Here is a 26,675-nt window from a genome sequence, read left to right on the forward strand (position 1 = left end):
CACCTCAGAAAACCAGACTGTCCAGCACAAAGTCTTCCTTCTTGATCAAGACCCATGCCTGCTGCAGCCCAGGTGCAGGCAGAGCAGCGCCTTCACGGCCCAAGGGCACACCAGTATGCTTTCTCTGGGCCAGCACGCCCTCTGGTGTTGCACAGCCCTTCCCGAAGCCATCAGACTCTGCGGGTGAGATCCCACAGCCACCCCTCACATGCTGCCCCCTCCTGACAGGACGGTGCCACCTGTGTGGCGTCACTCAGTCCCCTCAGCTGGCAGTCCCGTGGTTCCTCTCCAGAGCAGCTGCCCTCCGGTTCTCTCCCCAGGCAGAGGCGCCAATCACGTCCCTCCATCTCAGCCTCGCCTGCACAGTGGAGGGAGGCACCGCCAGTGCCATGCATCCGATGCCCAGGGTGACCGGGACACACGCGATGTCACCCCTGCATGGCTCCCTCCACGCAGCTCACCTTTGCTTCCTGAAAGGCCAAAAGTCATCCTGCTGAGCCCCTGAGCGGGGACCCCTGCAATGCCCCCAGGATCTGTGCACAGGTGACCGCTGCCTGTGAGGGCCCAGCCAGGCCGGTGGGGTCTCTGGGTCTCAGGGCCAGGCCCTCGCTCCTCAGCACCTCCTTGTGCAGCGCAGTCCCTGCCCCGCAGCACAGGTGCAGACACTCCGCGTCCGCCTCACTGGCTGCCAGCCCAAGGGTGTCCCCTGACACGCACAGGGCAGGAGTGCTCATGTCCCATTCACCTAGGACTTGTGGAGGTTTCACGCAGGCCCCCCCACGAGGGGCGGCCCCTGCAGCCCTCTGAGGCCTGGAGCCAGACACGCAAGGCCTGCCCTGCTGAGCTCTCTGAGAACATCTCCAGAGCGGCTCCGCGCTAGCAACGTGTATCCCCCACCCCACCCCACCCCCTGCCTCCCGCATGCACCCCACCCTGGGTTGCTTCTGGCCTGAGGCTCATCCCGGAAGCCTCGCAGACTGTGTAAGGATGATTTGTGACAGCACCTTAACCTTCTCAGTTACATGGAGAAAGATCTGCGGGCTCACTCAGAGCACACCGCAGAACTTGTGAAATTGCTGTAACATCAGGGTGTACCACGAGGACGGCCCAGGTGCTGCCCACGCGCCTCCTCACGCTCCCGCTGGTGTGCTGCAGTCCCTGATACCCCCTCACTGCCCAGCCCCCTGGAGGGTGGACTGGCCACCGCCAGCACACTAGCCTGGGCTATGAGGGTGCGGGACCCCAGCTGTCACACCAGACTCCAACAACCCTTAAAGTTCAAGTTCCCTCCTCTACTTCTCTGACAGACTGGACTCAAACTTTGGGGGTGTTCAGAGTCTCTGCCTCCAACATGATGTGCACTGACGTGCATGTCACGGAAAACGAGAGTGAGGTCACGTCAGAGGGAAGCCCTAGTGGTTCTGAGTGGGATGGTGATTCTGAGTGGCTGGAGCACGGATGCAGTCGGCCCAGCAGCAACATGCTGCTTCCGCCATGGTTACACGGACAGACCAGGGCTCCTGACCTTTATAGATGTGCCAACAGCACGAGCATCATGTGCATCCTCCGGGCCTGGTATGTGGGGACACAGGCCGGGGCGTGGCAGATGGTGGTCTGGACCCAGGTTCTGGTAGTCACCTAGGGAGCTGACCCCACGGGGCTGCTGACCCCACAGGGACTAGTTCTGACAGACCCTGTTGGGAAGGCTCTGGGGCAGCTCCTTGGGAGGAGAGACCAGGGTGAGGAGAGACCAGGGTGAAGAGCTGGGGCGTATGCCAGCCTCTCTGGACCCCCCAGGCCCAGGCCTGTTCAGCCAGACTCTGGTCATCTCTGCAGCCACCAAGCCGATGCCCGGAACCACGGCTCTCACCATGCAGGAGAGAAACAAGTTTGCTCTGTTAGAAAAGTTACCTCAGACGGGTCCTCTGCTGGCTACCAAAGCAAGTACCTCCTGAACTCCTAGGGCCAGAAGCCTCTTCATGTCCAGGTGAGTTGGCGAGTCAGGCCTCTGACACACGTGTTTTAGATTTACACAATCACTAGGTCACTGACTTACCAGCTGAGACATCACATGTGCGTGGGGTGGGGGTGGGGTGGGGGCTGTGGTGCCTGCATGGCTCCTGCAGCCTGTGGCCCCTGGGCACACGCCAGCTTTATGGCAGAAACCAGACTCAGGGCTGACCTTCCTGAGCAAGATGGCGGCCCCAGGCCTGAGGAAGGTGGGGAGCGCGGGGCCTGCTCCAGCTTTATCTGTGGTGTGAATTGTAGATTTACGAGAGGTTAAAACTGTGAGGATTTCATCTCGTCTTGTAACGGCGGTGTGGATGGCCAGCCATCAGCCCTCAGTGCCATGACGGGGAGCAGGAGAGCCCAGAGCGACTGGACGGTCTCATCCCCAGACCAGAGTGCCCACCCCTTCCTCTTGGCCCCATGGGTCGCTCTGGACTCACCAGCCTGGCCCAGCAGGAGGGCAGGGAGCCTGGCAGGTCTGGCAGTGAGGACGTGTTGCTGCAGGGCCTAGAGTCCCTCAGGGTGTCTTCAGGGCATTCTTCACTGGGAAGCCATCCACCACGACCCAGGCTGGGAGGCTGCTCACCAATGTCCATCCTAGACTGCCTGCACTGGGGAAGGAGTCCACAGATTGGCACCGCCTCCACCCAGCATGAGGTGCAGGAGGTGGACACTGGCAAATATTGACCTGAGGGACGGCCGCTGCCTGACCGTTGGCCCTAGCCCACAGTACGAGCCCCTGGGTCAGAGGACGGCCACCTGGAGGGGCAGGAGGTACCTGGTGGGCCTGCATCTGAACCTCAGCTTCTGTCCCTCCACCTCGGCTGTGCCTGCCACCCGACATTCTCCCTCCCCCTCCCCCCCTGCTGCTCTTGCAGGGGTGGAGTCACCGGGACCCCCACCTACTGCTGGACGGGCCAAGGCCGGTGAGGCTGGGAGAGAGCCGCTCAAGCCAGACCAGCTGTTTGGGTGGCCGGGGCCGGCAGGCAGATGTTGCTGCGGCAGGTGTGCGCGCTGGTGGCACTCTGTCTGGCGTCTGCCATGGAGGGTATGTACCCTGACTAACCTGGCTTGGTCCCAGCGTGGTCTCACCTGGCAGTGCCAGCCTCCCCGCACTTCCGGAAGTTCAACGAATGGACGCGTCTTCTTTACTGAACAGTCCCAGCTGGCTCCCAGATGCTCTGTGCTCATCAGCTTAGGGCACTGAGGGGTGGTGCTCCTGGACCCAGTGGCCCCCCCCTTTGACTTTTTCCTTCTGTCCAGGGAGCAAAAAAGGCCCCAAATCTCAAACATGGGAAGTGGCTCCTCTGTCATACACCTCCCTGCAAAGGGACAGTGTCGGGGAGGGTGCCTGGGGCTGAAGCTGAGTGTTATCCTGGGCTCTTTGTGAACCAGGCATCCTGGCAGGGAGCATGTGGGGCCTGGTGGAGTCCAGGCTCAGGGTCAGGAGGCAGCCAAGGCCGGTGCAAGGTCGCAGGGTCTCAGGCTGCCCCTGAGCCTGGACTGCCCCTCCCCGCAGAGCGCTGCCCAGAGCCTGCCTCCGTGGACAACAGCATACTTGTTGTGAAGGAGGAGGAAGGACGCCTCGTGGGCACTTTCCTCTGTGTGAATGGGTACCACCTCGTGGGAGAGAAGACCCTTCTCTGCGACGCCTCTGGGCAGTGGAGCGCCCCTGCCCCCACATGCCTCGGTGAGCCGCCCCTGCCTGAGCCATCTCTGCTCCACAGCCATCTCAGCAAGCCGCACCCAACTTGACGGCTTCCAGCTGGGATCTCTCGGGCCGCAGTGGCACCTGACTGGTGCTGACCCATCAGTACTTGGGTTACTAGTACTAGTACACCCCCCCTCTGGTGGGGGGTGTCTTCCACATGGTAAAGCTATCTTGGGGAGGCTGTGATTTGTGCCATAGCAGGTGGCTTTAAGTTTCTTTTTCTGAAAATTCTTACCACGTTAAATTCCACACTCCTCCTGCAGCTCTGGTCTAATAGGCCTGGGCCGCTGCCAGCCCGCAGCCAGCTTTGCTGCTCCCCTGGGGGCACTGAGCTCCCTTTCCCAGCCAGAGCCACTGCACGGCTGTGGCATCAGTGGGGCCACGTCCCCGCCCTCTGTGCCACTCCTTTGTCCGCTGGACGGGGCGCTGGAGAGGAGCCGGCGACTGTGCTGGGTGCTGTGCGGGCTCAGCCTCAGGGCCCTGGGCTGTGAGAGGGTGGCCAATGACAGCCCTGGTCATCTCAGTGACGCTGGACACCACGCGGCTGCACCCTCCCCCATGTGGACACACCTGGGCCTGCGCAGCTGTGCGGCTCTCCTGGCTCCCAGGGGCTGGTGCCACTGCGGCCTGAGGGCCCTGCCATGCTCTCCTCAGCTGGCCACTGTCCAGATCCTGTGCTCCACCACGGCAAGAGCAGCACCTGGGAGCTGGCGCGCGCAGGCGACAATGTCACGTTCACCTGTGCCGAGGGCCATGTTCTCAAGGGCAGCAGCTGGAGCCAGTGCCGGGAGGACCACGCCTGGGAGCCACCCCTCCCTATCTGCAAGAGCAGTAAGTGCGCAGTGCTGCCAGGCCTCCCTAGGGCGCCCCCTTTTCTATCCCCTTCAGGATTACCCCTGCTCCGCCCAGTGCGGGCAGTTGGGGCTCTGGTGCTTCGGCCACGATGCTGAGGTAGTCACTTAAGGCTTTTACCTGGAGAATATGCAAAAGCAGAACCAACAGGCAGAGCGGCCCTTGCAGAAGCCCATAGCGTGAGTGTTGTCACTGCTCTGCCTGCCCACGCGCTGTCATCTCAGATGACTCTCGGGTGTGGATGGCTTTCCTCGTGCTTATACAGAGATTGCAAACAGGCACGTGTGCACATTGCACACAAATACATGCACATTGTAAACAGACACACATGCACACTGTAAATAAACACACATGCACATTGTAAACACACACATGCACATTGTAAATAAACATGCATGCACATTGTAAATAGGCACATGCATGTTGTAAATAGACGCACATGCACGCTATAAATAAACACACACACATGTTGTAAATAAACACACACGCACATTGTAAACACACACACATACTCAAACAAACACATGCCTTAAAACCCAGCTTTGCCACACATACTTTTGAAGTTGCTTTTTAACATAACAACACGCCTGGGACTCACTCTCAGATCAGCAGGGAGGGGGCTCGGTCTTAAGCGGGTGGCCTGCCTTAACCTGACCCACATCCCCATCCTGACCAACCTGCTGTATCCCAGCTGTTTGCTGTCGTGATGTCCTCACACAACCCTTTGTGTTTCTGCGTTCCTCCCACAGAGCAGACTTAGGGAGTGATTGCTGGCTCACAGAACATCATTCTTTGCGAAACATACCTAAAGCCCCAAGAACTTGATTGATGCTGTGTTGTAACCCTCCAGAGCCATGCTCTTGGCATGCCACAGCCTCGAGCCCACACCAGGCCCGGGCTGCTAAGGGGCATTCCCCTCCAAGGGGCTAACGCGGCCATGAGGTGGCTATACCAGGACACAGAGCCAGATGAGAATGCAGGACAGGCCACGCATAGGCCTGGGTTCTGAAAGTACAATCCTACCCCATATTTGAAACTTAAAAAACATAAAGAAAATCAATGAAAAATCTGATTTGAAAGGCTACATTCCTTTATCTTTAATTTTTAAAAAAAAGTTTTCTTACCTCATTGTTCATTTTTGTGTGCTGTTTGGTTTCTCCCCTAAGGTGTAGTCCCTGTAATTCTCCCACCACAGCACCAAGACTATCACCACTTCCCATGCTCTTTTCTCTCCTGTCTTGACGCGCCCCCCCGCCCCCCCACAGCCCATGGTTGGCCTCAGACCTATGGTCTGCCTGCGAGGTTTGTCTTTTTCCTGACTGGAAGGGTACATCCTAACATTGGACATTTATTTCTGTATTTAAAGAAATTTTTAAAGAAAAGTGTTAGAGCTGCAAGGAGGCCAAGGGGAAGTATAGGGGCTTCCCTTACTCCCCCATGGTCAGAGGCACAGACCAAGACAAGCTGCAGGACACGGCAGGCACTGTGGCCAGCTCTCCCCTAGGCCCCACGCTGCTGTCGTTGGGAGCTTGTGCACCACTGTTTTACAGATGGAGGATTTTTCTCCACATACCCTGCTGTGCTTGGCAGTTTCACGCAACCCCTCGAAGGTTTCAGGCAATTCTTAATTAGCCTTAATCTTGATCAGCATCTTCAAGCTAAGATGGGTCTCCAGGTAATAGCTAACCTCCTCACCTCTTGGGCAGGAAGGAGCCGAGGGGGACAGCCGCCGACTGTCTGCCACTCCCTTCCGTAGAGCCACATGGTGTGCAGAGGGCCCGACCTAGCCCACTGTCCATCCAGTTCCTTTCCACAGGCCTCGGCCTGTCCCGGCTCTCACGCTGGTCTTGGGGAGGCTGGCCTGTCCTGGCTCCTGCCTCTTTCCTCCCGCCTGGGGGCAGCTGCTCTCACCGCTGCCCGCGCTTGGCTTTTTTCTCAGATAGCTGTGGGTGTGAGATGGGGGGCGTCAGATCATGACTGGTGGGGATGCTCCGTCCCAGGACAAGTGCAGTTGACCACAGGGATGGGCGGAGGCCATCCGGGTGCCCATGGCCAGTTGCTCTTGGGGGCCCTGCCATCAACCACCCTGGACGTCACAGCCGTCACCCTGGCACCCCTGCCCTTCAGGACACTGTGGCCCTCCAGGGAATCTGTCTCATGGCTATTTTGAAGGAGAAGATTTCAACTCAGGCTCAGTCATCACTTACCACTGTGAGGAGAGGTGAGTGTGGCCAGTGCTGGCCCTGGCTGCTCTGCCTGTCCTGGCGCCTGCTTTCCTGGCCTTGTGACCGTAGTTCTGAGCAAGGGGGAGCGGCGATGCAGCTGCAGGCCTGACGACGTCTAGCTTTGACTAGGTGCTGGCCCCTTGCCTGCTCTAGCTCCTGCCCCCACTAACTCTGGGTGTGCAGCCCGCTGGCCTCCCAGCTCCCACGTATCCCCAGGCTGTGCGGCTAGCACACACGCGCCTCTGACCAGAAGCCACAGCCTGCTCGCTCAGGGTTTGCCGTGGGTGCTCCAGCTCTCCACTCCATTCCAGAGCACCGTGGACCGCATCTTCTGACATTATTTGGGGATGAAGCCCCCGCCCCGACTTGAGGCACTGTGCAATAATGTCCCGAGACTCTCACGTTCCCCTTTTCTGACTGAAGCACCTCCGGGGACTCTCCCTTGCTTTCTTCTTGGGGTGTCACGCTTGAGGAGCCAGGGTGGTGGGGCCAGGGCAGCGTGGGATCTCTGAAGCCTGAAACCCGGCCCTACCATGGCTGCGTGCCCCGCAGGTACCGCCTGGTGGGCGTGCAGGAGCGGCGGTGCGTGGACGGGGACTGGGCTGGTGAACCCCCCGAGTGCGAGCGGATCCCAGACTCCCCGGAGGCAGTGGCCCAGGCACAGCTGAAGGAGGCCCTGGTGAGTGGTGCAGCGCCAATCTGGGGCTGTACTCGGGCTCCGGCTCTGGGCACACGATCAGGTGGGCGCTCCGGGTGGGTTGGTGGGGTGCTGGCTGTGGGCTGGCCCCCATGCTGCCGCTCCGGGCCTGTACCTGCTAGCACCAGCTGCCTCAGGGCTCCTTGTGCGGTGGGCAGGCTTGTCATGTCAGCCAGGGCCTGCTATGGAGTGTTGGGAAGCCCTCTGGGACACTGGGACACTGGGCTCTGGGACACTAAGCAAAGCGACCCCAGTCATGCTTGTCATCAGGACCCCTGCCTGTTGAAGCTTCCGCGGCCTCCAGGCCCCGCCAGTGCCCCTCAGCACCAGCTGCAGAGCTGGCCAGCATTGGCCTGCAGCTGGAGTCAGCCCTTCCCTGGGATCTGATGCTGTTGCTCTTCAGCTTGCCTTTCAGGAGAAAAAGGAATTCTGCAAAGCCATAGAGAACTTTATGCAAAGGTTAAAGGAAAATGGCTTCTCCTTGGAGGAAGTGAAGTATTATCTGGAAATGAAGAAGGCAGGGTTCCGACCGCAGTGACGTGAATAAAGACTTTGTCCTGGGACACGGACCCGCAGTGTTGTCTTAGGCCGTGAAGCTGCGGGTCTTGTCTCCTTACACGTTTCTAATGCTTTGCATCAAGTTTTTAATGTAATTTCTCCAAAGCGCTGCGGGGACTGGCAGGGCCGGGCAGGGACATACAGGGTGGCCTGGGGGTCGCCAGGCCAGGGCCAGGGGCTGAGAGCCTCTCAGGGCGCATGGTGGACATCATGGGCGGTGGGGAGGGATGGCCTCAAGCCAGGCGCTGGGGCCTGAGCATGGTGGAGCAGGCAGAGGGGACTGAGAGGCCACAGAAGGGCTGCAACCACCATCCACATGAGGGACGCTCTGACCTGGGGGTGGGGGCTGGGATAGAAGAGAAACAGTACCGGAGACCTTGCTAAATCCAGTGTAAACAGCTTCCTGGCTGGACTGGAAGATGAGGGCTTCAGGGTTTAAAGGTGAGCCTGAAATCCATTCCCGGAAGCCTGGGTGCCTGCCGGGGTCAGAAGGGGTCACTCCCGGGAGCAGCGAGAAGCCCCTCTGGGTGTTCGGAGTATGAAATGCTTCTAAGACAGCCAGTAGGCAAAACACGGAGACTTGAGTTTAGAGTAGAGGGGAATCCGGTAGTGCAGGCACCCCTTGCTGTGGAAAGGTAGTGTGGGCACTCTGCTGCAGGAAGGTAGTGCTGGCGTTCCCACCCACCCCGCACCCCGCTGCGGGAAGGTAAAGGTTTGAAAGCAGGTGAGGAAACTATGGAAGCAGAGAGGAAATGTTGGAAAAGAAGAAAGAGGGGTATGTCTTCATTTGGGATGAGGAGGAAACTGGAGGGGGCAGCTAGGGCTGCTGGGAGATACAGGTAGGAGTCTGGAGTGTTGCTAGGGGAGGACTCACCTTGAAGACCTCCAGGGGGAGGGGTGGAGGTGAGAAGAATGGCAGCAGTGGGCGGGGGTGGGGGCAGGGATGGCCTTGAGCTGTCTTTTGAGACATTGGCATCTCACGAGAAAAGGAAGATGGGATCTGAGGTTGGAGCAGGATGTGGGGAGCATGTCAGGATGAAAGACGGAAACAGAGAGGGAAACACCAGCCAGTCTCTTCCACAACAGGAGAGAGCAGGAGCGCAGTTTGAGGGGTGGCGCGAAGCGGGGACCTCCTTCAGGTACACAGGACGACACAGGCTGGAGAGAAGGATGAGGAACAGTCCCGGGGGAGGAAAGGAAGGGGTGGAACTGATGATCCAGCTCTAGGACGTCTGGACACCAACCACAAATTCTGACCTGGCCGTGGAAGCTCGCTCCCACCAAACCGGCAGCCAGCGCGGGCTCTGTGCCCACCCGCATCTACTGTGGCCAGATTCACTAAAGCCGGAAGCCCATATCTTCCTCAAAGCCTCACGTGGCTCCACTCCTGTCTGGGAAACGATGGGACTTTTGACGTTTTTTGACAGAAAAGTGGGAGTTGTGGGGAAGGATTGCTGTTAATGCAGTCCCCCAGCACACACAGCTCAGCCCTGAGGCCAACATGTGCTAGGGTAATGTTGGGCCGGCAGCCCCCAGGGCCCACACACCGGCAGGTGAGGCCAGCCCTTCCTGGCGTCCCCAAGCGTGCCTGGAGGACACGGCTGCTGGACACACTGGTGCTGGCTCCGCTGGCGGTGCTGGAAGGGTGGGGGTCTGGCTGTGTCCTTGGCTGCAAAGCCGGAGCTGGAGGCGGCCAGTGTGCACAGTGCTGTCCTCTGCACTTTCTCGGGGTGTAGTGGAGGACCCCGGCCCGAGCCCTAAAGCCCGTGGGGCCTGGCAGCCTGGAGAGCGGCACCTTTGGTTGGGTCTGCTTTGAACCCTCACGAGCTGTGGTCTTCGGTGGCTGACACAGCTCATGAAGCCACTGGTGCTGATGGAAGAGAGCAGAGCCTGGCAGCAAGTGCATACCACCTTCTCATTTAGGGGAAACGGCTGGCAGAGGGGAAAATCAACAATTGCGACACATTGTCAAGAACGGGGCCAGTGCCAAGGGAGGCCACCAGGAGACACCGAAACTTAACTTCTGTTGTTAATCATTCACCCATCACATCCATTGAGTCCCTTACCAGCTGACTGTGCTGGAATTTGAGAGCTTTTGGTGCAGCAGTTACTAGCAGCGAGGGCGCAGACCGGGTCGGGAAGGCTCAGGACGTCCCGTCAAGGCGGTTTTCTTTCTGAAGCAACCGCCTGAGGCTCCCGCACAGCCTTTGGCTTCTGCTGGTCAGTGGGTCACCTCGTGGGTAGCGGGGGCTATAGGCTTCAAGCATCCCGGGGGCGCTGGGAGGAGGTCTTGGTGACACAGCAAGGGGGCGGGAGCGGGAGAGCTGGGCTAGGCAGGGGCGCAGTTTTTTTCTTACATTGCTTTTAAGGAAGAGAGCGGCACCGGCCTGGCCATCGTCTGACAAATGTCGGAGGCCTTGGCTGTGGTCCCACTGGGTGAAGGAAACCGGACTGTGGTGGGGGAGGGCTGCTGACAAGCTTCTGCTGTGTCTGGGCCCAAGGGCAACTCTGGTGGCCAATGAGGGTGGGAGCGGGGAACTCGCCAGGGCCCTCTCAGGGGACAGGGCACTGAGGCCCAGGAGCGGTGGAGGGAGAGGGTGTGTTTGGGGCATCTTGGGGTGTGTGCAGATGTGTTAGTGTTACAGGGCAGAGAGAGGGGCACCCCAGAACACCCAAACCTGTCTGCTCTAAATAAATTCTGCCATCTTAAGACAAACCATACTCTAGTGCATAAGGCCTTTAATGGAAAGGAGCTTGAATCCAGTTAGCGTCCGATACAGAAAAGGGGAAGAATAGAGTTTCCAAAGCAAGCAACTGAAGTCACCCGTCCCTTGTGGGTCAATGTCCAGTCCAACAGGGATGGCCCAAGCAGGGCCTCTGAGGCCCGAGAGCCTGCCACAATCTAAGGCTCCTCCTGGTGGGACCCACAGGAAAGGGGCAGAAACGGCCAGACAAGTCTGGGAGGAAAAGAGCAAAATCAAAACCAACATAAAAGCTGCCACTGTCACCTCCCCCCGGGTCTCACCCACGTCTGTTTCCACCATCAAGGACCAAGAAGCAAGCGCAGCTTCTTCACGTGTCTCTGCTCCACGTGCTTCTCCAGGCTCCTCCTGCTTCCCATCCTTCTCCTTCCTTCCCCAGTCTCCTCTCCAGCTTCTCCTCCCTGCTCAGCTCCACCCTCCCATGGGTAGGCCAGGGAATCTGGAAACCCCCTTTCCTGCAGACCCCTGTTACATTAGGACACATTGGGGCATGTTGGGATCTCTCAGGGCATGTTGGGGCATGTGTGGGCACGTCAGGGGCATGTACAGATGTATCAGGGCACATTGGGACGTGTGTGGGTGTGTTGGGGCATGTATAGCTGTGTCATGGCATGTTGGGATGTGTTAAGGCACATTGAGGCCATGTGCAAATGTGTCAGGACATGTGCAAGTGTGTCTGTGTGGGGGGGCATGTTAAGGCATGCTGGGGTGTGTTGCAAATGAAGTCATTGGAAATGCTGATCTGAACCTTGAGACTAATCGCTTACATTTTTTCCCATTTTTATTTATATATGTTACATCATTGCTCAGTGTTGTACAATGTTTGATTTCTCCTCTCAGGTGTGTCCCCATAAAAACCCCACCACCACACCTGCAAGCCCTCATGTGGACTCTTGTGCTCTCCCCTCCTGCTCTGATACCGCCCCCTCCTGCTGACGTCTCTGATCTGTAGTCACCTGCTAGTTGTGGCTCTTTTTCCTGATCCTTTACTTGGTCCCCTGTGTTCCTCCTATAAGTGAAACCACATGATACTTTTCTTTTTCCTTCCGGCTTATTTCCCTGAGCATCATCCCTTCCAGTTTCACCCAAGTTGCCACAAATGGCATGAGTTTATCTTTTTTGTTGGCTGAGTAGTACTCCACCATGTGTGCAGACCACGTCTTCCTGACCCACTCATCTGTTTTTGGGCATTTAGGTTATTTCCATACTCTAGCTATTGTAAGAAGTGCTGCAATGAACATAGGGGTGCAGGTTTCCTTTTGAATTAATGTTTTGGAATCACTTAAACTTTTTAAAAAGATTTCTTTTTTTTAAAGATTTCTTTTTTTATTTATTTATGCATATAAGGGCTGGGGTGTGGAGGTGGTGGTGAGGGGATTCCCCAGAGACAGAGTGGGGAGCAGAACAGGTGGATCCACTGAGATACACTGCTGAGGGGAATAGCAGGGAGACAGGACAGGTCTGCTGTGCCCTGTGGGTAAGCTTGCTGGCTGGGAATGGACTCAGGTGGCAGTGGCTGGTGATACCTTCATTGTGCTGAGACTTAACCCCTGCGCCACCAGGGAGGCTCCCTGTTGGTCAGTGATCATCGTGGCAGGTTCTGGCCGCAGAGTTGAGTCCGCCTCCACCACCACTGTCTCCCTGGCATTTCTCTCCTGTGCTGGCCAATGCCAGCAGCCAAGGTGCCCCTTTTCGACAGAGAGGAAGGGGCTCCCGGTGGTGGTGGAACCAGGACCCACCCACAGGCACACAGGGCGCACACAGCCCCTGCTCCATTCCGGCTGGTGCTGTGGGTTCCCTGGGCCAGGGAGGAGAGAGGGATGGGGATACCTGGAAGGCGGAGGGACAAAAGGAACATTCCCCGCCTCGCCTTTGGCGGAAGCCACACCTGGCCTTGAGAAGCCCAAGCCTCTGCTGAGCCCTGCCCTGGGGTGGCTGAACGGGGCAGCAGTGTCCATGCTGTGTGCAGAGCTCATGATGGGGGTGTGGGGGACAGGGAGGGAAGGCACCCAGACCTGGGCTTTGGGACGGCAGTGGATCTTGTCTCAGTGAGCACCCTGGGCCCCTCCACACAGCGCGAAGGGTCACGGAGCTCTTCCCCTGCTCTGTGGGACGGAGACTGCAGGGGGACGCATCACTGGTCCCCGTTGCCCAAGAGGGTCTGGGCTTAGTGGAGTTATGGACACATGGCCGGCCAGGGTGGGGATAAAGGGGGGACCCAGCACTCCGTGGGCAGCGACCTCCCACAGCCCCGCAGGGCGGGGACTGTCCCGTAGTGGGGAGGAGAGTGCCCTCGTGACTTTGCTCTAAACAGTTTGCCACGGACTGTTTGGGCACCGGAACTGCCCTCATTGCGTGTGTTTTTCTTTTTCTTCACCAATCCTACAGGTCTGCCTCCTGTATGGATACAGATCCTTCTACAAAGCCAGGCTAGGTGTGGCTCTGGCTAGGTGTGGCTGGCATGTTCCCAGGTCACAGTGGCCTGGAGTTCCCAGTAACACGGGCAGGGACCAGCTTCTTGGCACTTCCATTTTCCTTCCTTGTTCTGCTTGATGTGCCTCCTTCTTCCGACCCCTCTGCCACCTGGCCACCACCTCTGCACCCCTGCAGGGCGACCTCTTCCTGCCCATGGCCGTCTTGCCCCTCTGGCCTCGCCACCTCACCCAGCAGGTGCATGTCTGTTCCCAGGGCCTTCTGGCAAGGTCACGGGCCTTCCAGCAAGGTCACAGGCCATCCCTGCATCCAGATACCCAACTTCATGTCCAATGCCAGCTGCAGCCCCTCCCACCCTGCCGGCCTGTGCCCCCATGTGGAGCCCCTCAAGTCCCGGCGGAGCCACACACTGTCCTCCCTGGCCTGGCCTCCCCGCCCAGACCATGCTCCGTGGATACATGGGCCGTGGCCTGGACTCTCACGCTTTGGGTCAAGCAGGAGCCAGAGGCCTGTTCATGAAACTGACTTCTCTCAGCAGGATCATGTCACAGGCACGCCTGAGAGACCCCGGGAGGTGCGGGTCTCTGGCAGGGGCTCCGGCTCTGCTCCAGGCGGCCCTGCTCGCTGCTCTGTTGGCCACTGCCCTGGGTGAGTGACAGGAGCCGGCCAGCCAGTGCCGGCCAGCCCACAGGCTGGCAGACACCAGTTCCAGGAACAAGAGGTTTATTTGACCAGGAGTTTGGAATTAGGGGGACTTGGAATTGTTGGAATTTAGAAGTTTGCTTTATGCATAAAAGAGAGTGTTTTCTAGATGCTCCCCCCCTGGGATTTCCTCTCTAGGAATTTCGAGAACAATCTGTGGCAACTATGACTCGTCCCAAACTTGTCCTGCGGGGCGGCCCAACTGGACCAGGTCCCTGCCGGGGCCCCCTAGAGCCCCCCAGGCTGTGCATGTGCATGTCGGGACTCCCCAGAGGTGAATCAGTCCTCCGTTCACTTCCTCTGAGGAAGGCAGGATTAAGATTTCTGTCTCCTGGATGAACTAAATAAAACAAAACCAGACTTTCCCAGGATGGACCAAGTAGAGGTTTCTGGAAGGAGAGGGGAGGGGCCATCTAGTGAAGGGCCAGGGTGTGGTGAGTGGGCAGGCAGAGGGGAGGGCTCTCGGGGAAGGTGGGTGGGCGCTGAATCGTGATGATGCACACCTGGAACTTACACGCATGTACTGCATCGTGTGACTCCGATGAAGCCACAAGGCAGAAACAAACAAAAGCAGAGAGATTTGTAGGTTCCTGGACTCCATGTCTCCTCCTTGATAACACACCCAGAGGTGGGGGAAGCACAGATCTAAATGTTCTTCTTAGCTCACCCTGCCTACCACCTGCCTCTAGGCAGCCTGAGATCCCTGACGTCCTTGCTAGGAGACTGGTTCTCTGGAGCAAAGGCCAGGGGCACCCTTCCAGGTCTGTGTCGGCAAATCTGGGTTCTAGAGGCTGACTAGAGGGCAAACCCAGCTTCCAGGCAGTCGAGCTCCTTCGAGTAGAGGAGTGAGCTTTTCTTTTATCCTTGTGGCTTTTCATCGTCAGCGTCATTGACCAATAAGCCCTGGTGACTGGCCAGTCACAGGTCGTTCATCAGCAGGTGACAGGAATTCTGCTTCTTGAGGGCCAGGGGAGAGAGGTTCAGGTGCTGTGTCCTGAGCTCTAACCCTCGGACCGATCTTCCCGGCGGCAGGCAGCTGTGGCCCCCTCCCCAATTTACTCTTCGCGTCTCCCACGAGTCAGCTGAACAAGACCATCTTTGAAGAGGGGACCCAGGTGAAGTACAACTGCCGGCCCGGCTACAGCAGGACCAGCTCACACCAGGTTGTGGTCTGCAAGCGGTCAGGCCGGTGGGAGTACAGCCAGTTCTGCATCAGTGAGTACCCCTGTATTTTCTTCTTGGCTCTATTTCCTTTTTTTGCAAAGTTGTGTCAGGAATGAAACTTTCCAAGCACTAACAAGAATCTTAGATCACTAAACTGGGCTGGTTTTCGGGCCTGATCTCAGCATCCACAGGCATGAAAAATACAAACAAAATAAGTCAATAAGCCAAACAGGTAATGGGGAACCCCCTGGCTCCATACATGGATGACATCCGTGGCCATGGGAGTGAGTCAGCACTTCTTTTGGAAATTATATGTCTGCTCAACTTCAATATATTGGAAACCAGGCTTGCGCTGCAAAATTATTTAAAAAGTGTGGCTAGACAGGGGTATGGCTTTCCAAGACACCTCCCCTGAAGCACCTGCCACGTGCCGGGACGCGTACTGGCAGGGATGGTGTTCTGGGGTGTCTCCCATGGGCGGGGGGTGGGGGGCGGGGCGCACAGCTGTGCTGCTGCCTGTTTTTTGTTTTTTTTTCGTGACCAAGGATCCCCGAGCATGGCCAGGTTCTTGCTGCCTGCCTGTGGATCACGTCCCGGAGCAGACTCCATCCAAGTGGTTCTCTGCTGGCAAATGCACCCCCAAAATGAGATCAAGTTTTGTATTCATTTTGCACCCCCCCCAAAAAAAATATCTAGTGAGTAAGTCAGGATCAGGAGTGAGTGACTCTGAGTCACTGCATCTCTCTGGAGGCAGAAGTTCAGGTGCACCCACCAGGCCCTTTTCTGGTCCCCATCTGCAGGGCCCAGCGGCTGCTAATCACCCGGGTGCTCTCTCTCTCAGAGAAGCGGTGCCAGAACCCGGGAGAGCTGCGTAATGGGCATGTGGTAGTGAAGACAGACCTCTCTTTTGGGGCCCAACTGGAATTCATCTGCTCAGAAGGGTGAGTGGAGCCAATCCAGAACCAGACTTTTCTCTCATTGAGTTCTAACAACAGCTGATGTGTCCACATGGTTCAAAATAAGAGGGTGTGAAAAGTTCTCCCTCGAGAGAATCCCCCCCAACCCCACCCTTAGCAGCCTGCTCCTGCCCACAGAACTGCTCTCAAGTACCCTCTCAGTATTGCCTTTTATAGACACTAGCTCAGTTGTTAGCAGGCATTTTTATTTCGCTCCGTTCCAGTAACAGGGTGGTTTTGAGTCTGTACACAGGAGGCATTGCTATGTCTGCACACAAAGAGGTGCTTCATCAGTTTCCTTTCTGAGCCCAGAGTTGTATTGTGCAAGGCTTTCCTGGACTAACAGCCTCTTTGCTGGATCTGGTAGCAGGCAGGCTGAGGGGTACCCTGGGACCCCCAAACCTGCCTGCTCTTAATAGGCTCTGTTGTCGGCCACATCAAGACAAAAACACTCTAGTGTGTATGACCCCTGATGGAAAGGGACTTTCATACATTTAGTGTGGAATAGAGAAGAGAGGGAAAGAATAGACAAAATAGTTTTCACACAAAACTCCCAAAGTTACCCGTCCCCTCATGGGTCAGTCCCCAGCCCAACAGGGGTGGCCTGAAGCGGGGCCCCTGAGGCCTGGGAGCCTGTTACAGTCTAGGGCACCTCCTGGCGGGCACATAGGGATGGGCAAAGGGGCCAGACGAGCCTGGGAGAAAAGAGCAAAATCCAAGCCCAAGCCCAGGGACAGGCTGCCACAGTCACCCCCATGGGCCTCTAGCCATGTCTTTTCCTTCCCTGTTCTCATGGGTGAATGCTCATGCTTAGCCGCTGGCACCTGTTCCTCATACACTATCCCAAGCCCGTGCTCTGCCCTGCACCCCGTGGTCTCCCTGTCTCTGACACCAGGGAGCAGCCCGCCCTCAGGCACTGACCCAAGAGCTCGCTCAGGCCTGGCCAAGCTCCCATCAGGGCCGCGTTCATCCTCACAGGGGGCAGGGACGTGCCTCCCGTGACCAACGGGAAGCAGCGGCCACTGCCTCTGCTGGCCACAGTGCCGAGCTTGTGCTTCCAGGGTCAGCACTAGTCCGGTAGTCACTGTCGTCCATGGTTTCCACGGTGTCTGGCCACTTTGTCTTTCAGGGTCCCAGCGGCCCCGGTGATGGCGACAGCAAGCGTGGCTTTTCCTCCCACCTCGGTCTTTTCTTTCAGTGAATTTTCTCACTCATGTAGCCTCAGCGTGTCCCCTACCTTTCACCTGAGTACTGGACATTCCTAGTCCAGGGCGGCTTCCGATGGGCCCGCTGGCCGCCCACCCCGTCCGCCTTCAGCTCCGAGGTCAGGGCTCTGCCCACCTGGGAGCTGCCTTGTCCCAGGGCCCCACGCTGGGCTCATGGCCCTTCTTGGCTGCCTGATGCCTGCCTCTGCCAGAGCCCAGCACTGCGGCTGACACTGTGGTTTCCCTAAAACAAAACAGAACAAAACCCTCCACGTGAATCTTACTCCTCGAGTCATTTAGGTTCAAATAAAACCTGAGGCCTTGATACTGAAAAGAGAACATGGCCTGCAGAACGTCCATGGTGCTGGCTGCCTGTCTTTGAATCTCTTGTAGACTGTGCCTGGGGGGTGCCTAGGGGTACCTGGGGGTGCCTGGGGGAGCACCTGGTGGGTGCTGCTGGCAGGGCACCTGGGGGTGCCTGGGAATATCTGGGAGGTGCCTGGTGGGTGCCTGGGGGGGTCCCTGGTAGGTGCTGGCGGGTGCCTGTGGAGTCTCTGGGGGTGCCTGGTGGGTGTTTGGGGGTTCCTTGGAGGGTCCCTGGGGGGGGTCCCTGGTGGGTACCTGGGGGCTCTCTGGGGGGGGGCCTGGGGGTGCTGCTGGCAGGGCGCGGTGCCATGCTGTCTCCTTGCTCCTGTGACAGGGTGAGTCTGGTGTCAAGAGCCCCCACTCTGTCTGCATCTAATAATCCCGCCCAAGGCTGGGAAGGAATCCACTAAGACTCTTGATCCACTTTATCCAGATATCTCTTGATTGGCCCAACCACCAGCTACTGTGAGGTCTATGACAACAGTGTAAATTGGAGCGACCCCCTCCCTGAGTGTGTCAGTAAGTGCGAGCTTCTCCTGACCTGGCTGTCCACCCCACGTGCTGGGCCCGCGGTGTGGCTACCCCTGAGCCCCGCCAAAGTGTGTCATGTATGTCAGGCCTGTAATGGTTCTGGCCATGTCCTCCTCTCCCCTCACCCACCCAGTTGCCCAGTGCGAGCCCCCTCCAGCAATCCCCCACGGAAGGCACAATGGCGGAGACCAGGTCTACACCTATGGGTCCTCCGTCACCTACAGCTGTGACCCCACCTTTTCCATGCTGGGCAGAGCCTCCATCTCCTGTGCAGTCAAGAATAAAACAATAAGTGTTTGGAGCCCAAGTCCTCCTACTTGCAAAAGTGAGTCGTATGCTAAACCCAGGCTGCAGCCGCTGGTGCACAGGAGGCTTGTGTGCGGGGCTGGGGGCGAGTTAAAGGAAACTGATTATCGGAGGGGGTCATGTATTTGGTGGGTGATACTTATGGCAATGCCCAGCACCAATGCAGTCAGGGCGGCCATCGCGTAGCTCCGGCTGTGTCTAGGACAGATGCAGGCACTCTGCTGGGCAGCCAGCTCGGCCCTCGGGCTGCCCTGCCCTCGGAATGTGCTGCTATGTGGTTTCAGGAGAAGCAGGTGAGCCTGTGCACCCTGACTTTCCGGGCCCTGGCCCAGATGTGACCCCATCACTTTCCTTTGTGACTTTTTGTGTAAAATGAGTAGCGTTCATGTGCCCCGCAGGAACTTGGGACTGTGGTCTTCTGCCTGGGGAGCAAGCAGGCAGAGAAACACCCCCTGCCAGAGAAACACGTGCCCGTGGCCAAGCTCACAGGAGGCCATAGGCCACGGGACAGCCCAGCACTCGCTGAGCCCAGCACACTGTCGGATTGCTGGAGGGCCAGCTGAGGGCATGGTCCTTGTGCTCACACCCACGCAGACGCTGGCTGGGGAGCCTCAGGACTGGTCACGTTGGGCAGCCCAGATAGTGCAGAGCCCCAAGGCTGACCAAGAGGGGCTGGCGTGATGGGGAGGCCATGTGGGGGCTCGTGGGGCCCTCTCTGCAATTCAGACCTCTGGACAGGAGAGGCCTTGAGAGGCTCTGACCAGGAGAGCAAAGGCTGTGTTCCAGCAAGCTCACGGTACAGAGTGGACAGTGGTGGAAGTGACACGAGACTGCACACAGGCATCTGTTGACACCACCCAGCAGGCAGTGCAGGGCCCAGGCCTGGAGAGCATGGGGAGCAACAGGAAGGGGGAGCAGGGTGGGCAGGGCTGGGCGGCTGTGTGTAGGAGGGTCATTGATTCTCACACCTCCATCTCCGCACCTCTGGCCACTGACCCACTGTTATGGCAATTTCCCAGAGAAATCAGATGGCACTCAGGGCGATGGAGAGAGATTTACTTGTAACACCGGCGGGCTCGGTGGAATCACTCCCAAAAGTCTGAGCCTCGAAGGGCAGAAGTGGCAGGGTTTTATACAGGTTGTATGCAGAAGCTTGTCCCCCATCCATCATGGAATAGGCATTCTTTATTGTTTGGAAAGGGGGTCTAGGTAGCCGTGGCTACCACTGTGGATGAGCAGTGCACCCAGCCTCTTCTCTGTTCCAGCAAGCAGCAGAATCTAAGCAGCAGACTCCCCCAAGCTGCAGACTTACCAATTTCCTGCTTCACCACCACCCAGGCATCCAGGCAGCCACAGCCAGGGACAGACGGAGATTTCGAGACGGTGTTTCTTCTGGGTTCCATGTGGCTGGTCTGGGAAAATGAGGATAATGGAGAAATCTGCAATCACCTCCTAGTAGGACTGACCCGATGGGGGCTCACTGGGGTTTTAAAGTCGAGGGACGTGCTTGGCGTGTTCTCCTCAGGCCTCCCGTGCGCAGCCTCCGGCTTCCCAAACCCTTGGGGCTGGTACAGACCGCTGTGAAAGCCTTACGCCATTTCTCTTCCACACACCCGTGGTCTTTTCTTATGATTCTTCAGAAGTCAACTGTCCTTACCCAGAGATCAAAGATGGGAAGGTGGCCTCTGGGTTCAGACAGAGCTACGCTTACAAGGACTCCGTCTCCCTCACCTGCAACGAAGGCTTCATCCTCAGAGGCAGCAGCTTGCTCCGTTGTGGGGATGATAGCAAGTGGGACCATGCCCTTCCCACCTGTGAGCTGAGTGAGTATGGACCAACGGGGCCCCGTGTGGCCTCTCAGGAGATGCAGAGATGCTGGTGCGGGCAGGGACACATGAGTGCACGTAAAGGCAACCTGAATCACTGTAAAAATTGGTGTTTCGGTCAAGGATTTCCTTAGTTTTTTTCTTGTTGGAAAAAAGAATGATGGCAGTGCACTGTGGGAAAAGTCCTTTAAGTTCCACAAGGCTGCCATGTGCAGGTGAGCAGGTGTGCAGATGAGTGGGTGTGCAGGTGAGCAGGTATGCAGGTGAGCAGGTATGCAGGTGAGCAGGTGAGCAGGTGAGCAGGTGTGCACGTCCTGACTCTAAGGGGAACACTAGGCTTGTAGGCGCTCTGGGTGCCTACACTCATGCAAAGCTGTGTGCAGTGGTTGGGAAGCAGTCTGGCTATATTGGAGTGACTGTTGTGAAAGACCAATAGTCATGTGATCCAGGGAAACGTACCTTTCTCTGACCTCACAGGAGCTCCGCAGCATTGACACGACCTCACGCTGAGAGGTAGCCGAGAGGGTCCCTAGGGGCAGCAAGGCCAGTGGCACCAGCAGTGCCGTCCACCGTGACCATCCTTCTCTGTGCTTCCTGAGCAGACAGCTGCGTGGGCCTCCCAAACATCCCCCACTCCTCCTGGATGTACCGCCGGCCCAGGGACCGGGCCCTGTTTGCCGTGGGAACCGTGCTACAATACTCATGCCACCTGGGCTATAAACCTGTGGCCGACAGGAGCACCGAGGTGACGTGCCAGAAGAATCTGAGCTGGACGCTGCCCACGTCGTGTGAGGGTGAGCACGGGATGCCTGCCTGTAGGCCCCGCAGGTGCTGGGATTTTCTGCCCAAGGTGAACTTCAGTTGATTTCTCAAGAGAAACTTAATGTAGTCTACCTTTTTTATTTATTTTTCTTTAAAATATTTTTATGGAATTTTTTCTTGTTTTCATAGTTTTTTTCCTATCGTCTTTGTTCAAGACTAATGTAGAGTGATGCTAACTCCACAGGGCAGTGGGCTGTTATGCTAGGAGAACCCCCCAGCTCTGGGAACTGGAGGGGCCGAGGCTGCAACTTCCCCTGCCCTGGTCCTGAGGGCGAACAGCGCCTACCTGCTGGGATCAAGGGCCCCTTTCCCTGGCAGCCCTTCTGCCCAGAGCAGGCTCTGGGGGCAACGTCAGCCAAAGGGCACATGCTTGGCCAGCTGCCCGGTACCCACTTCGGGTCTGGAGCCACTGGGCAGGCTCACTCCAGGGAGCTGGAATGAGAGATTTTCATGAAAGGGATCAAGACTACATTTGTCAAAAAGTATTGCTGCCACTTAACAAAGGATTAATAAGTACATGTCCTCAGGGAGGCTTTTTAATGAATGAAAACCATGGCAGATAATTAATACACTCATTTTCTATATAAATGTGTTTCTCGTGTGTATAAAGCTACTTTTTAATCATTTATTTTGCCCAGAACGGTATTATTGGTTTAATTATTTAATAAATGATTTTCTAAAACCATTTAAAACACAGAAGTGAAATGGTCTTCATCCAGGTTAGCACTAAATCTGATTAAGTATGAACTTGGACCATGACTCCCATCATGAGAAGCTTGCATGAGTGTTAGCTGAGGGGGTGGAGCTCCTGCATGTGGGAACGTCTGGTCTGGGGAGTTCAAGACCATACCGGCTGAGAGCTAACAGGAAATGCCGACCCCTGATCTGAACCTTCTTCTGTTCAGCTGCTTCCTTTCACATCAAATACGAAGTGTGTCTGCAAGTATTTCTCCTCGCGAGTACAAAGTTTATGCCTGTATCTCTCTTAGGCACTAAAACAAAAGAATCAGAAGAAACATTTCTCCAAAATTTGGCATCCGGAACGGAGAAAGCCTGGTTCTCAGCAAAAATGATCACTTATTTCTAGGGTCCCCAGCAGGTGGGCGTAGCAAGGCCATTGTCCCCAGGGACGGGGGTGGGCAGGCAGCCGGTCACCTTGGCACCAGGCCGTCGGAGGAGGCAGGGTCCCTGACCTTGCTCTTGAAGGGCTTCGGACTTACCTTCTCCTGCAATTTAATCCATCTTCTCACTTTGGAGCCTTCTAGTGGAGATATTTAGCTGGAGGAGAAAGGCTGGTGGGCACCTTGGCACACCTGGCAGACCTGGTGTGGAGCCCCGCCCTCTCCCAGTGCCCCCTGTCTTGCAGAGATCTGCTGCCCCATACCAGAGCTGAAGAACGACACAGTCATTCACGTGGTGAGACACACCTCCTCCAGCAGCTGCACCTACTCTTTCCGGGACACGGTTGAGTACTGGTGTTCCGAAGAGTTCAAGTTCTCAGCGACCTGCCAGGCGGACGGCACGTGGGACCCCCAGGCGCCGAGCTGTGATAACAGTAAGAGCCGTACCAGGGGGCCTGGCGAGTCCTCAAGGCAAAGTGCTGGCTTCCTGGGGGGGCTCAGGGGTGGGTGAAGAGCCCCCAGACCTGGCCGAGATGTGTCTCCTTTTCCTTTTCTGGGTTCATGGGCTCTAGCCGGGCCTGCCTCACCCGGGGCTGCCCAGCTCGGCATCCCTTCCTAGCGTTGGTCCTCATTCCGCCCTTCGTCATGGCCATGTGCCTTAACCTGCCCAAAGCTGTTTAAATCTGCTGATTTGAGGGGAAGGGTGTAGGCTGTGCCACTGCATCCCCTTGGCCTGGCTAGAGGTGTGTACTCACCCCGCACCTGGGAGTTGTACCCACCGGTTCCATTTTTGAAGGTCACGGAAGTGACCCCTGAGTGGGCTGGTGGGGGAGCTGTGGTGCTCTCTCTGCCCGAGGCTCATGGGAGGCAGCTAGGCGCATGGGGTACGTGAGTTTATGGGCAGAGGGGCAGAAGGAGGGGGCATTCCTGGAGCCCAGACCCTGGGGTATACCATGTCCTCTGTACGAATGCACTTCCCGTCTGTCTCTGCCAAGGCTGTCATTCTCCACCTGTCGTTGCCCATGGACACTACGACCTAAACATTAGGTTATTCAGAGAGAAGGAGGTCGTGTACAGTTGCAACAGCGGCTATGCTCTGGTGGGCAAGAAAAGTCTGAGCTGCAAAGACTCACGCTGGTTGGGGGAACCCCCCAAGTGCAGAGGTAACCTCCTTCCCAGTCTGGCCAGGGTGATAGAGACGGGACCCAGTGGCTATAAACAGTCACTGCATTCAGAGGTGCTGGAAGCAGAGAGCCAGGCTCTTGTCTCCCCACTCTCCTCTGGGGTGGGGGTGCCCTGTCCTCGTCCTTGGCTGACTGAGGCATCACCAATGGCCACTCCTCCCTCAGCCTCAGACAGGTGCCTCCTGCCCTGACGGGGGAGGCACCCGTGAGCCAGCCTGTCCCGGGCAGTGGTTACCATCACTTTGCTGTCAGAGACTCGGGTACCAGAAAGGGCCGGGGCGCCAGGCTGGAGGCTCTGAGAGCTGGGGGTCTGGTGACAGCCCCCCCCATGGCCCCGACATGGGTTCGAGATGTCCTGGTCTCGGCCAAGTGTTTTAGCCTAGTCCCACCCCACTTGCTCAGCTACTTGAGGATGGTGGAGCCCACGCCACAGCGCTGGCCAGCTGACATCACCACCAGAGAAGGGCCAGCATTGTCCGAGATGAGCTCATGCTCAAAAATACGCTCATTAGTGCTGTTGTTATTATCAGAATAAAAGGAAAGAGAGAACCATCGGCCACACCTAAATGCAGAGCTGTTTTGCCCTCGAGTCTCGTATCTCGTTCCTGGAGTTTACGGATTTTGTACGGTTGTCTCTCCGCTGCAGCCCAATGTCAGAAGCCCGTGGTAGGTCATGGCCGTCTGTCCGTGGAGCGGAGACAGTATCAAGAGCCCGAGACACTCAGCGTCCAGTGTGACCCTGGCTACGAGTTGGTTGGTTCCCAGAACATCACCTGCTCGGAGAACAAAACCTGGGCTCCAGCGGTACCCAAGTGTGAGTGGGTAAGTAGCATGATTCAGGGGCTTCTGTGCCTCAGAAGGGACTCCCAAGACTCTCCTGCCAGCAAAGGTGGGAGTTGGCTGCTCAGGGTCCATTTCTACACCATTCGGGGGATTCTCTTTTTTGGCCTGAATCTCTCTGCTGTCACTTGAGAACGGAAAACTGAACCCCGTAGGCTGAGAAGGGCCTCAGACCCGGGTGTGCTGGCTCGAACTTTCCTTTTTCCAGACTATGTAATATTCTGTTCCAGCTCCAGGTGGGCAGTGGGAATGGCCTCTGCCCTCCATGCCCTCTCAGCCTCACTCACCCCGACTCTCCTCAGGTGTTCCCCAAAGGCTGTGAGCAGGTGGTGGCGGGCAGGAAAATCTTGCAGTGTCTTCCCAACCCCGATGATGTGAGAATGGCGCTAGATGTATATAAGTTATTTTTGGAGATTGAACAACTGGAGTTGCAGAGAAACAAGGGAAAGGAATCCATGCTGGCATCTGAGCTGTGATTGTTCCAGAAACAGCAGAAACATGTGCCTCCACCCTTGGAGCACTCATGTCTGTTCGTACTCCACCAGCCTTTGTGCTCCTAGATTCATTGTAATAAATATTCATGCATCAAACCTGTTTAGTCCGAAGACTGAGTTTTTCACCTCCCTTTTCCAGACTGGGTCCTTTCCTTTTTCTGGCTTCATATTCACTGATTTTCCCCCTGACCACCACCACCTTCTGCTCTTGAACCATCCCTGAATTCTGTATCTGGGTCCGTGCATTTTCTAGTCTAAAATTCCCACTTGACTCTTCCTTATAGCGTGTATTTCTTTCCTGGGACTTTCTATTTATTGCAGGTGATGTACTATTGTCTGGAAGTCCTCCATCTTGGCAGGCTGCCATTTCGTGATCTTCTGCCTGAGAGAGCAGGATTTCACTGGGCGTGTTTTTTTCCATCTGCCCCTTTGGGCATCTTTACCAGCTCTGGGTATGGGGTATGGAAAACGAAAGAGCCAGAAGAGCTGACTGCCACTCTGTCTTCAGAGGCCATTGCTGAGTCTTCTTGTTTCTGTCTTTAGTCTTTTAATGTTTGTTCTGCCCAAAATGTCTCAAGTTTTTCATTACACTGGGGGAGGAACAGAGCAAGTACCCGGAGCACAAGGCTGAATCCTGAACATATTGCTAAAATAATAAAAGCTTAAGAAATTTCAAGACCAAAAACAAGACTGTTGGGCCTCCCTGGTGGCACAAGAGGTTAAGCACTGCACTATGAAGCAATCCACAGTCTCTGCAGCATGAGTTCCATCCCCGCCCAGCCAGGGAGCAACCCACATGGAGCAGCAGACCTCTCCTGCCTCGCCCTCTGCTCTCCTCAGCAGTGTGTTTCAGTCAGTCTGCCTGTTCTGTTCCCCACTCTGTCTCTGGTGGATCCTCTCACCCCCCACATCTCTGGCCTGTACCCCAGCTCTTGTATGCATAAATAAATATATCTTAAAAAAATAACAAAAAACAAAACAAAACAAAAACAAGACTGCTGTTGCCTTGGTCATCAGGTCCTGTCAAACAAGGGCCCCACACAAGCTCGTCTCGTGCAGCCAGGCCTTCCGGGGGTGTTTTGGACATGGGCCCTCGAGGAGCCTTCACCAAAGCTCTGCAAGCCCCTGCACGTGTGTTCTGTAAAACTCCCATTAGATGTCGACACACCCCCAAGCCCCGGCCCTTCTTCCTGTCTTGGGAGCACTGGACGCAGCCTCTAGGTTGCAACTCCTGACTCTCACCTCTAGGGAGGGTTTGTGTTTACACCTGACCACAGGCCGTCCTCAGAGGGGCGACCGCCATGGAAGGCTGAAGGCTCGCGGTAGGTAGCCCTGGAGCCACCAAGCCCCCATCTCGTTTGTGCCTGTTTTCCTTAGCAGGGACAGACACGCTCAAGCCCTCACCCACCTGCCAGTAGTCCGTTTGGCTGATAATGGACTTGGGACTCCTGGGACATGGATTGTGGGCACCCGGGGAGGTGTCCAGGAAGCTCTGTGACTGGTGGGTACCACAGAGGGTGGAGGGAAGGGGAAGGGTTGCTGCAGTGGCTAGGAGGCTCGAAGCACCTCCCTGCTCAGGCTCCAGCCCTGCGCTATCCCCAGAGCAGTACTGGCTACGCTCCAGCCTCCCAGGGCTCTGGCTCAGGCTGCTGGCCGGTCACCAGCGCAGGGGTACTGTGACCTGGGCCACCACTTCCCCATGGGACAGCTTCCTGGCCACTTGCCTAAAATGGAAGCTTTGGCATCCAATTCCTCTTTCACCCTGTGAAGGCTGAGATGCTGACTGTGCCGGCGACCCTGGTGAACTGAGCTAGAGGACAGCATCCTGGGGGTGGTGGTGGGGTGCATAGAAGCACAAAGGGGAAGGAACCTGGTCCCTGGGTGACCTCGGGGGCAGAGCTGCTGACCCA

The 26,675-nt window shown here is 56.9% G+C and overlaps 2 protein-coding genes across 2 annotated transcripts; both read left to right on the forward strand.

Moving 5' to 3' along the window:
• Positions 1–2,195: 2,195 nt before the first annotated feature.
• C4BPB (complement component 4 binding protein beta) lies at positions 2,196–8,051 on the forward strand. Its single transcript, XM_037497712.2, has 8 exons — positions 2,196–2,219; positions 2,734–2,784; positions 2,889–3,015; positions 3,530–3,700; positions 4,376–4,552; positions 6,701–6,794; positions 7,351–7,477; positions 7,899–8,051. Exons 1-8 carry the CDS (start codon positions 2,196–2,198, stop codon positions 8,031–8,033), a joined length of 906 nt encoding a protein of 301 aa, XP_037353609.1. The 3' UTR covers positions 8,034–8,051.
• A 5,739-nt stretch (positions 8,052–13,790) lies between these two features.
• LOC119234694 (C4b-binding protein alpha chain-like) lies at positions 13,791–24,849 on the forward strand. Its single transcript, XM_037497713.1, has 11 exons — positions 13,791–13,896; positions 14,983–15,165; positions 15,956–16,055; positions 18,075–18,160; positions 18,306–18,497; positions 20,119–20,301; positions 20,907–21,098; positions 22,493–22,681; positions 23,243–23,410; positions 24,078–24,253; positions 24,574–24,849. Exons 1-11 carry the CDS (start codon positions 13,791–13,793, stop codon positions 24,745–24,747), a joined length of 1,749 nt encoding a protein of 582 aa, XP_037353610.1. The 3' UTR covers positions 24,748–24,849.
• The last annotated feature ends 1,826 nt before the right edge of the window (positions 24,850–26,675 follow it).

The sequence above is a fragment of the Talpa occidentalis genome, unplaced genomic scaffold (genome assembly GCF_014898055.3).
Source record: "Talpa occidentalis isolate TD23 unplaced genomic scaffold, MPIMG_talOcc4v2.1 talOcc4.8, whole genome shotgun sequence".
Taxonomy (NCBI): Eukaryota; Metazoa; Chordata; class Mammalia; order Eulipotyphla; family Talpidae; genus Talpa; species Talpa occidentalis.

Excerpts from the sequence above, each read along its gene's own strand:
- C4BPB (XM_037497712.2), top strand. The coding sequence starts at position 2,196 with ATGGCGGCCCCAGGCCTGAGGAAG. Across the intron at positions 2,785-2,888 it reads GCCACCTGGAGGGGCAGGAG|GGGTGGAGTCACCGGGACCC; the intron begins GTACCTGGTGGG and ends CTGCTCTTGCAG. Across the intron at positions 7,478-7,898 it reads CACAGCTGAAGGAGGCCCTG|CTTGCCTTTCAGGAGAAAAA; the intron begins GTGAGTGGTGCA and ends GTTGCTCTTCAG.
- LOC119234694 (XM_037497713.1), top strand. The coding sequence starts at position 13,791 with ATGTCACAGGCACGCCTGAGAGACCCCGGGAGGTGCGGGTCTCTGGCA. Across the intron at positions 21,099-22,492 it reads GCTGCCCACGTCGTGTGAGG|AGATCTGCTGCCCCATACCA; the intron begins GTGAGCACGGGA and ends CCTGTCTTGCAG. Across the intron at positions 23,411-24,077 it reads GGAACCCCCCAAGTGCAGAG|CCCAATGTCAGAAGCCCGTG; the intron begins GTAACCTCCTTC and ends TCTCCGCTGCAG.